Source organism: Macadamia integrifolia, unplaced genomic scaffold, assembly GCF_013358625.1.
Source record: "Macadamia integrifolia cultivar HAES 741 unplaced genomic scaffold, SCU_Mint_v3 scaffold1645, whole genome shotgun sequence".
NCBI lineage: Eukaryota > Viridiplantae > Streptophyta > Magnoliopsida > Proteales > Proteaceae > Macadamia > Macadamia integrifolia.
Genome location: NW_024868288.1, coordinates 76,414 through 87,547, shown reverse-complemented (window position 1 = coordinate 87,547; position 11,134 = coordinate 76,414). Strand labels below are relative to the sequence as shown.

Here is an 11,134-nt window from a genome sequence, read left to right as displayed (position 1 = left end):
ATTCCTCAAAAGATGGTTCTGAATACAAATCGCTAGGGCCTAATGGATAGAATATGTAGACTGAAATTCAAAAGAAGTGAACACAAGAGTTTTACTCCATCTCTAATTTTAAATAGTGGAAAGAAAAAACATAAATTGAAATAAAGAGTTGTATTGTGATTGGGGTTTGTTTGATTTGTTGATTGTGCCTTTTTTCTTCCACCATAGTCCCTTTTATAGTTTTATTTGCAAAATCTTGCTCCCTTAGTAGTTTTGTAACTACAGGAACCCATGTGCCATGTCCTTAGTGGGGTACTTATTGGAATTATACTCCCTTAATTGGTTGTAACTGCCTTAGCCACTTAAGCTATGTGTTTGTAACTTATTGGAATTATACTCCCTTATTGGAATTATACTCCCTTAATTGGTTGGAACTAACCGACATTTGTAGAACTATGTTGATTGACTATCGGTCAAGGTAGTCGAAAAGTCAGAATCGATTAGTTGACCGTAAAAAGTTGTAACGGTCAGCTAACCGTAGAAAATCACACTCAGTCAGCTGACAGTAAAAAGTCACAATAGTCAGCTGACCGTAGAAAATCACAATCAGTTAGTTGACTGAAAAAAGTCGCAACAGTCAGCTAACCGTTAAAAGCCACAATCAGTCAACTGACCATATAATGTCATGGTTAGTCATCTGACCATATTCAATCAGTTTGCTCGATCAACCTGATGGTTATCTTGACCGATCAACTCTTTAATACAAGGTCGTCCCTTTTTTTTGGCCAATTTAATTGCCGAGGAGCTCCTTAACACAATCGGTCAATAAATTGATGTCAATTTTTTGACCGATTGTCTTGTAGGCCAGATTTGCTAATATCGGGTACCAATAGTTTGCCAATCAGATGCTTTGGTGTTTCGCTAATCAAGAAGATTATAACCCCGGTTGGCTGCGGGAATACCCAATAGTGCCAATTGCTTGGTCCATGCTCAAGTCACTAGGGCATTACTGTTTATCTTTTCCACACCTGCTAGTGTGATGATGCGTAAGGAAACTGAGGTCATTTGATCACCGGTGTATACTCTCACATTTAGGTTGCGGATATGTGGGTCGACTTTTGTCTATATAACTTCCGTTTAGATAATGCAAACCTTACATTATTTAAAGACCTCCTCTGTGATTGGTTATGTTTATGTGATCAATTGATCAGCGCTTGTGAGGGTTGTTCATATTACAACATGATCAATTGATCATGCGGGTTGTTTCATACTTAGTTTGGTTTGTGACTGAAGTGGATTTCGTGCTAAACATCTCTTTCGTTCACACTCTAACACTATGAATGTAGTACACCAATATAGTCATGGCGACATCAATCGTTTGTGCATCAAACTCCATAATGTAATTGTAACAATGAGGACCTCTCAGGTCAGAGGCTAATCATCGGCCACCAATGAGAATTTTGCTCCACATGGACTAATAGTTAAACACACAAGATTCCCGTTTGATCAAGTTCAATGTTTGCACATATATACACTCCCACTTGTGTCATGTGATCAACATCAAAGACACTACATGGTATGTCGACCATAAGAATGTAATTTCAATTCCAATTACATCCTTAGCCTTGAACATGTTTGGGCTGTAAACCATAGACAAGAACAAGCCCATACTAATCATGCATACAAGAATATTAAATTTAATAATTTGATGGACACACATCCAAAATTGGAGGCATAGCTGCAGAAAAATGGAAAGGGTTATAATAAATCAAGAAGTAAATAATATGGAAACTAAATTTTACTACGCAATTGTATTATCCCAAGGATGTAACTACAACACGTACGCTGTCCCCATGGGAGATTGTGACATAATTGAGATGACTTTATGCTCTTTTATTTATATGAAATAACCTAAAACTACCTAGTAAACAATAGGAGATGGAGATGGTGAGAATGGTGGTGGTTGTGTTGGTGGTGGTGGTGATGACTTGTAGTAATGTGGTGGAGGAGGAGGAGACCTGAGACGATAAGTAGGAGGCTGCACAACCGATGGAGGGACTGATGCTGGCAATGGTGTAGGAATTGGTGAGTTGCAAGGAGTTGGTGAGGGCAGAGGAGGAGAATATGGAGATGGAAATGTTGAAGGTGGTGATTTGTAGTAGTAAGGAGGAGGAGGAGATGAAAAAGAGGGCGAGGGTCGTGGTATATTCTTGTAATAAGAAGGTGGTGATGATGGTGACAATGGTGATTTATTATATGGAGGTATAGGTGATGGGGATGAAGGACTTTGTGATGGTGATGGACTTTGTGGCTCATGGTAAGTTGGTGAATGTGATGGTGGTGGTGATGGAGAAAGAGAAGGTGGTGGTGGAGATTTGTAGAAATTGGTCACAGGAGGTAGTGTTAACGGTGAAGGAGATGGTGGAGATGGAGATGGTGAGAAAGGGGTTAAAGAAGCTACATTTGCTGCAACATTTGTGGCCAAAGCAAACGCCAAGAGAAGCCAAAGCTGTGCCATGTCTCCCAATACCTAGAACTTCCTCTAATGAAGATTAGAAAACAAATTGGATGATAACTTGAATTGCAGGCTAGCCCTTTTATAGTGATCAGTAACCCCATCTTTCAGGTAGTCTATACTATGGTCCCACCAAGCCTGTAGAAGCCAAGGGGAAGATGTGTCAAGTTTCCAGACCGGCTAGTCTGTTTGAGTGTTTGACCAGTATTGAGCCTGCATTATTACTATTCAATCTAGAAATGGCTCAAGTTCAAATCAGGTTCTGATGTTGGTTAGTCCATATATAAGTAAATCAAGTTGCATTTGGGTCTGTTGTCGGTTGAGTCTAGTTGGTCCCACGCTTCAAGTAAGCAACATCAGCAATGCCTTACTCACACGAACCCAACAAGAAATCCCTACGAAAATAAAGCATGCTAACACGTAACGGTGGTCATAGAGCAGTTAATGTTTAATCCGTTGTTTGTTTACATTGATCATTATTTCAACACTAAAGTGTCCTTCTCAATCCCTAAACAATCTATCATAGATTAGATGGTGATGAGTAAGGCAATGAGAGTGTGAAAGTGTTCAGGGGAAGGGATGGCAACATATTAACAGGAAATCCAATAAAGTTGGAATCAGATTCATAATCGATTGGAATCGGAATTAGAATCGGCTCAATCCGATTTCCATTTCTCGAACCATGGTTGGTCTATGAAGTACCTAACGTTGTACTGATCCGGTTCAAAAATAATAGGATAGACCAGCCCGGTAATCTTGGTGAATTTGGATAGGTTGACTGGGCAGTCAATGGTCAAGAATTTGAAGGCCATAGCAAGTCTAGAGACGGGGGCGTGGGGAACCAGGCATGAGCCGCATGACTATGGGAGTTCTCATCATGATCAAGAATTGTAAGGTCATACATAGCAAGTCTAGATATGGAAACGTGAGGATTGGGCATAACTATGGGCTTCTAGTCGTCAATTTTTTTAAATGTAAGCGTCCAATAAATGTATGTGGGACCCACCTGGTTCCAACTGTGAATTTGTAAATTTAACTATTCGATTGGAGTCTTTTAACTTTCTCAATGTCTATAACATCATGATGTAGGAGGGGCCTAGACAACTAGGTTTCCTACAAGGGTTACCCACGTGGACAAGGGGGTGGACTCAATAGGGCTTAGATTGGTTGGAATTAGTAGAGCTCAGCAAAATACATAACTAGCATGTAAGAAATAACTAACTAATAAATAGAGCAGCAACGAATAATATTAGTCTAGGAAGAAAAACAAATAAGCTACCTAAACCTCAAGAGGGGGACATGGGGAAGGGAACATGGCAGCATATATATTAGTTTGAGTACAAATCAATCCAAGACACGATGAGATAAGTAAACAAAGCACCTCCTAAAATCAGTCAACTAGTAAAGAGAAGGACCAACAGGGATTCCACAGAGATAAAGCAAGATTAGGCTTAAAAATCGATGGAAATAGTTTCAGGTTTCAGCAATAAGGGATGGGGTAATAAAAGGGATTAAGGAGGGGGGGGGCGCATAGAAAGGGGAACCTACTTATCTTTCCATTGTTCAGATTTGAGGAGAAGAGGAGAAAGTCATATCCTCCAGGATGTAGAAGTGCAGTCCATGCCGGTTGTCATAAGAAGAACAATGTGAAGTCACGGCAGCCCTTGATGGATTGAGTATTGCTTGAGGGGGGTGCAGCAATCTTCAATAGCTCATACAAATATCTGTGGTGCAGCACTAAAGAGGCAACCGAGAGAAAGAGATGGAGAGAGAGAGTCGTAAGAGGGAGGAGAGGTGAGAAAGAGAGAGAGGGTGAGAATGAGAAACGAGAGAAAGAGGGAAAACCGTGAGAGAGAGAGAGAGAGAGAGACCTTGGCCTTTTTTTTTTTTGTTCATTCAATAATCTTCATTAATTCCTTTGTAGCCAATGGCTTTACATAAGTAGGAAAAATAACTACTAAAAAAAAAAGGAAAACCAACTGGGAAAATAATCTAGCATAAAAAAGAAGTTTCCTAATTGAACCCAACAACTTGGGGCAACTAGGAAGATATTATTCAGTTTCCTAATTTATTTCAAAGATAAAAAAAATTAAAGATACTAGGAAAATAAAGTAACTAATTAACAAAGCAGTGGGGTCTACACAATCTGGATGATAGGAGAAAGAGAGAGAGACTAGCGATAGTCTCGTTCCTCACTCTCATGGTAGACTATGGCTGGTTGACCAGTAGCCTTCTTTCTCCTTTCTTCCTTCTTCTTTCTTCTAGTTTCCTTCTATGGGACCATCTTCTGGACAAATAGAATACAAACATGGCTAAGTCTTGCGCTGGTACATGTGGATATCCCCATCAACTCTCTCCGGCTTGGAAGAATTCACCTCCACTGAATTATAACTCATGTAGTACTCAAGCAGATCTGAATTTAGTTGTTGGATTTTTTGTACAGTGATCCAAGTGTTGTCAATTGAGGGGCGTCCACGTCATTTGCCCAAGAACTATCTATAACCTCCTTTATGTGTGGTTACAATCCTCTCATCAATGATTTTTTTTTAATTTCTTCAGTGCTCCTTGTGACCTTAGGTGCAGGTGGTAAGGAGGTGGGGGGAAGGGTTGGGTTGGTTTAATAGTCTCATCAAGGGTGAAAGTGAAGTTCTCAAGGTCATCAGGGTAAAAGAGGGTAATGGTAGAGACACTATGGTAAGAGACAAGATCTTCCACATTAAAAATGTTACTGATTTCCATATTAACTAGTAGATCAAGGACATAAGCATTGACACCTATCCTCTTAAGTATCTTAAAAGGACTTGTACTACGAGCATGCAGTTTACTCGCTTTTCCCCTAAAAAAATGTTATGACTTGATTTTAACTATCACCATATCTCCCTCTTGAAACTCTTGTAGCCTTCTATACACATCTGTCTTTGACTTGTATTGATCATTGCTCAGTGCTATCTGGCTTCTTATACCTGCATGCAAATCATATATGTGCTCAACAAAAGATTCGACTAATGGGGAGATCCTAGAACTGAACACAAATGAGATAAGGTCTATGGGTGCTTGAGGCTGGTATCCTGAATAAATCTCAAAGGGTGACAGACTAGTGGTAGGGTTCTTAAAGCTATTATATTTAAACTCGGCCTGGCTAAGGACTCGATCCCAACTGGTAAGGTGTTCTCTTATGAGGCAACACAATAAATTTTCCAAATTCTTATTGGTGACCTTAGTCTGCCCATCAGTCCGAGGGTGGAAGGTAGAAGAGAAATGGAGCTTAGTGCCCATCATCCACCATAGGGTCCTCCAAAAATGACTGGTGAACTTAACATCCCTATCAAACTCTATAGTGAGGGGTAACCCGAGGTACTTGACAACCTCATTAAATAAAAGTTTGACTACTATGGATGCATCAAAGATCTTGGAACATGGAATGAAGAGAGCCATTTTTGAGAAGCGATCTACAACTACATAAATAGAATCATGGCCTCTCGCAGTTTTTGGCAGACTAAGCACAAAGTTTATACTAAGGTCTTGCCAAGGGGCATGGGGAACGGATAGGGGAGTGTACAATCTCGTGTTCTGCTTTGTTTGACTGTTTGGCATGTCCTACACTGACTTACAACTCTAGTAATATCCCTCTTCAGTCTTGGCCAAAAGAATCGATCCTCAACGAGGGTGATAGTCTTATCTCAACTGAAATGGTCAGCAACTCCTCCAGCATGTAATTTCTCAACTGAAATGGTCAGCAACTCCTCCAGCATGTAATTCCCAGATTAGAAAATCTTGGAGTGAGGTCCTGGGAATGCATAACTTGCTTCCTTTAAAAAGGAAGCCCTCCCGGAGTAGGTAGTCTGAGTGACTGACAGGGTTACCTCCACTCAAGAAAGTGAACAACTCACTAAAATCAGAACAGGTGAGGTACTGGTCCTTGATTCGCTCGAATCCTACAACCTCTACACTCGTGGTCTGGAGCAACACACTAGCTTGACTCCTAGCATTTATGCTACTGAGGAACATGTTTACCTGGCTTAGTACATTTGTAGCAGTATTCTCAACACCAAGTCTATGTTTGAGTACAAAAGTATACTCTTGGAGAAATTCGACCTACTTAGCATGTCTCTGGTTTAGTTTCTTTTGAATGCTTAGGTATCTTAGAGCCTGGTGGTCAGAGAATAGTATGATACGCTAGAAGGTAATATTGTCAATAGTGCAGTGATTGGACAACCGCATAGAATTCTTTGTCGTATGTGGAATATCGTTGCCTAACTTCATTAAGCTTCTCACTAAAGTAGGCAACAGGGTTTCCTTCTTACCCTAGGACACCACCTATTCCGGCACCAGATGCATCACAATTCACTTTGAAGACTTTACAAAAGTCTAGGAGGCTCAGGATAGGGGCCTCTGTCATTAAATTTTTAATCGCATTAAAGGCCTTCATAGCACTCTTGGTCCATTAAAACTCCTTCTTTTTCATGCAATCTGTGATAGGAGACATAATGGAACTAAACCAGTAAATGAACCTCCTATAGAAAGTTGCTAAGCTATGAAAACTTCACACTTCATGGACATTAGTTGGCTCAGGCCACTCTACAATCACTCTCACTTTCTCAAGGTCAGCAGATACTCCCTGGGCTGACACGACAAACCCTAAGAAGATGACTTAATCACTCATGAAGGTGTATTTCTTAAGGTTGACAGAGTTTTTCTTGTAATAACACATGAAAAACCTTTTGTAAGTGATCCAAGTGGGAAGACGGGGTCTTATTATAGATGATGATGTCATCAAAGTAGACCACTAAGAACTTGCCAATGAATAGTTGAAGCACTTAATTCATTATCCTCATGAAGGTGCTAGGTGCATTTGATAAGCCAAAAGGCATGACTAACCATTCGAAAAGGCCATCCTTCGTCTTGAAGGCTGTCTTCCACTCATCTCCAGGCCTAACCCAAATTTAGTGGTTTCTGCCCTTGAGATCAATCTTCGAGAAGATCGATGAGTTGGCCATCATATCTAACATGTCATCAAGCCTAGGGATAGGGAACCTATACTCGACAATGATCTTATTGATGGCCCTACTATCAACACACATACGACATGTGCCATCTTTCTTTGTGGTGAGCAAGGCAGGTACTACACACGGGCTAAGGCTTTCCCTAATGAATCCCTTTTGTAACAAATCATCCACTTGCCGTTTGAGTTCGGCGTGCTCTTTGGGATTCATTCGGTAATGGGGCAAGTTTGGGAGAGAGGATCCTGGAACTAAGTCAATGGCATGCTAGATGTCATGCATAGGTGGTAACTCATCAGGTAGTTTCTCAAGGAATAACCTCTTAAAATTTCTCACCAAAGGTTGTACCTCTCTAAGAGCCTCAGTGAATATACATGACCTATCGGTATTACTCTATATGGCAACTAGAGCATAAATCACCCCTGACTCTTGACACTCTCTTTCAAATTGTTGCTGATTTAAGATGCTGATTGTTTTGGTGGGGGTTTGCTTAGAGGTATTTCCTTTGTGTTCTGGAACCCTTACTTCCCTTGGGGTACTGGGGGTTAGTCTAATCTTCTTCCCTTTGAATTCAAAGACATGGGTGTTAGACTTCTCGTAATTAGTGACATCCCGATCATATAACCAAGGTCTACCTAGGATGATGTGGGTAACATCCATCTCTAGGACATCAAACCACACTCGATCCTCATATCCTGCAAAGTGTGGGGGAACTAAACACCTTAGATTAATGGGACTGGTGGACTGATCTACCCAGGCAACCTTGTAAGGCTTTGGGTGGGGCTCAGGTTTGAGGCCCATTCGAACAACAACGCTCTTGGTGACTACATTCATGTAACTCCCGTTGTCTATGGCGATATGGCAGTTCTTGCCCTAATGACATGTGTAAGTGATGAAAATATTAGTTCGCCGCCAATCGTTGCTACTCCTAGGTTGTGAGACCATGCATCGCATAATACTAAGCTTGAGGTCACCAATCTCTTCGGCATCCTCATCAAATATGGTCTCATCTGGCCCATGGTCCTCATACTCATTGTCCTGAAAGCCCTCTTGGTCACTTTCTTTAGGAGTCTACTCCCCCACATAAATATTTCTATTAGGACATTCTCTGGAGAAGTGACTACACCCTTGACACTTGAGGCATTGTTGCTGCCCACTACTCTTGGGTGCTTCTCCTAAGATTCCTTTACCCCTATTGTCAAATTGACGTTATGGTGTAGCAGGAGGTTTTGGGAATCTGATTAAGCCTTGGGGTGGTTTCCTAAAGTGGGAATCCCCAGCTTGAAAGCTCTTCCTCTGAGAATAAGTTCTCATAAAGAACTGTACCTCAAGGGCTACCCGAAAGGCCTGTGAGATGTCTCGCACCAGGTGGGGTGCCATACATGATTGGATTTCAGAGTTGAGCCCAGTAAAGAATCTAGAGAGTGCCTGCTCAACATCCTCTCGAATATAGCTTCTAATTTTTAACTCTTTGAACTTGCTCATGTATTCGGTCACAGTCAATTTTAACTATCTCAGGGTATTCATGTCATTCAACAACTGTAGCCTCTATGTGATAGGTAAGAATTTTCTCTTGAGCCTCTCTTGTATTTCTACCCATGTTGTGACTGGCTCAAGTGAAAGGCTTGTGGAATGTCTCGCACCAGGTGGGGTGCCATACATGATTGGATTTCAGAGTTGAGCCCAGTAAGAAATCTGGAGAGTGTCTGCTCAACGTCCTCCCGAATATAGCTTCTAATTTTTAATTCATTGAACTTGCTCATGTATTCGGTCATAGTCAATTTTCCCTATCTCAGGGTATTCATGTCATTCAACAACTATAGCCTATAGGTGATAGGCAAGAATTTTCTCTTGAGCCTCTCCTGCATTTATACACATGTTGTGACTGCCTCAAGTCCTAGGCTAGTCTCTTGGTAATCTATGTCTATTCAGAAGTCTTGAGCAGCTCCGATAAGCTTGAATTTAGCAAATCTGAAGCGGACTTCTTTGGGCATATCATAAAACTCAAAGTACCTATCCATCTACTTAATCCAGTCCAGAAGGATCCTAACATCGATCTGATCATCATAGGTAGGGGCATTTACCTTAATCATCCTTCTATCATCATAGCCCCTGTCATAGTGCTCAAAACCCTCATCATCTCTATATTGGGTATGGTGCCTTGGACCAGGTTGTCCTCGACCCCTAACCTGACCTCTACCACGCCCTGTGCCTAGAAAATTATCCCCTATCTGGTCATAACCATCAGTATAGTTGTCATAGTTCTCTAGCTTAGGGCTAGGGGCTCTTGTTTTAGGTCCAGTGCCTAAGGTATTGTGGCCCCGCTGTCCATCTGAGTTTAGGGTAGTTTTCTCAAGGGTAGTGAGCCTAGCAATAATGGTTTGGAGATTGGCAGCTTGTGTCTCCTACATAGTCCTACTATTAGTCAACTCGGTTTGGAGGGTTCTTATGAATTCTTTGTTCAGTTGAAGTGCCTCACACATTGCTCTGGCTGAATGGAGGTATTAAGAAGGTCAGACATGTCTTGGTATGCTCTACCACTACAGGTGGACACAAAGGAAGGGGAAACCAAGGTATAGTTGCCAACCTACACCTCAAGGCCTACTTAGAATCTCCAATTGAGAAAGGTAATTGGCCTTCCCGACCTTGAGTTTAGAGATTTCCCTCTCAAGAATGTACTTCTGGTGGGAATAGCATCCAATGCTATTTGGTCCCACCAAGATAAGGAGGAAAAGGGTGTCTTCTAACCTAAGGTAGCACTCTCTTAGTTTAGACTCAACAACGGATAGGTTGTGATGGAGAATAGACCTCAAGAGATAAGACATATAAACAATAAACAACGGCACCCAATCATATTAGGACCAACTAAAAACCATGCTCTGATAACAAGATGATGTAGGAGGGTGCCTAGACAACTAGGTTTCCAACAAGGGTTACCCACGTGGACTCAATAGGGCTTAGATTGGGTTGGGATTAGTGGAGCTCGGCAAAATACATAACTAGCATGTAAGAAATAATTGACTAATAAACAGAGCAACAACAAACAATATTAGTCTAGGAAGAAAAACAAATAATCTACCTAAACCTCAAGAGGGGGACATGGGGAAGGGAACATGGCAGCATATATATTAGTTTGGGCACAAATAAATCCAAGACATAATGAGATAAGTAAACAAAGCACCTCCTAAAATCAATCAACTAGTAAAGAGAAGGACTAGCAGGGATTCCACAGAGATAAAGCAAGATTAGGCTTAAAAATCGATGGAAACAGTTTCAGGTTTTAGTGATAAGGGATGGGGTAGTAAAAGGGATTAAGTGAGGTCTTTATATTGTTTAGATTTGAGGAGAAGAGGAGAAAGTCAGGTCCTCCAAGATGTAGAAGTGAAATCCATGCCTATTATCGTAAGAAGAACAATGCGAAGTCATGGCAGCCCTTGATGGATTGAGTATTGCTTTAGGGGGGTGCAACAATCTTCACCAGCTCATACAAATATCAGTGGTGCAGCACTAAAGAGGCAACCGAGAGAAAGAGATGGAGAGAGAGAGTCGTGAGAGGGAGGGGAGGTGAGAAAGAGAGAGAGGGCGAGAATGAGAGAGAGAGAGAGAGAGAGAGAGAGAGAGAGAGAGAGAGAGAGAGAGA

The 11,134-nt window shown here is 41.3% G+C and overlaps 1 protein-coding gene across 1 annotated transcript; it reads right to left on the bottom strand.

Moving 5' to 3' along the window:
- Window positions 1-1,900: 1,900 nt before the first annotated feature.
- LOC122064431 (leucine-rich repeat extensin-like protein 1) lies at window positions 1,901-2,497 on the bottom strand. Its single transcript, XM_042628123.1, has one exon. It carries the CDS (start codon window positions 2,495-2,497, stop codon window positions 1,901-1,903), a length of 597 nt encoding a protein of 198 aa, XP_042484057.1.
- Window positions 2,498-11,134: the final 8,637 nt, after the last annotated feature.

Bases quoted from the DNA above. Each gene is read 5' to 3' on its own strand.
- LOC122064431 (XM_042628123.1), bottom strand. From the start codon at position 2,497: ATGGCACAGCTTTGGCTTCTCTTGGCGTTTGCTTTGGCCACAAATGTT.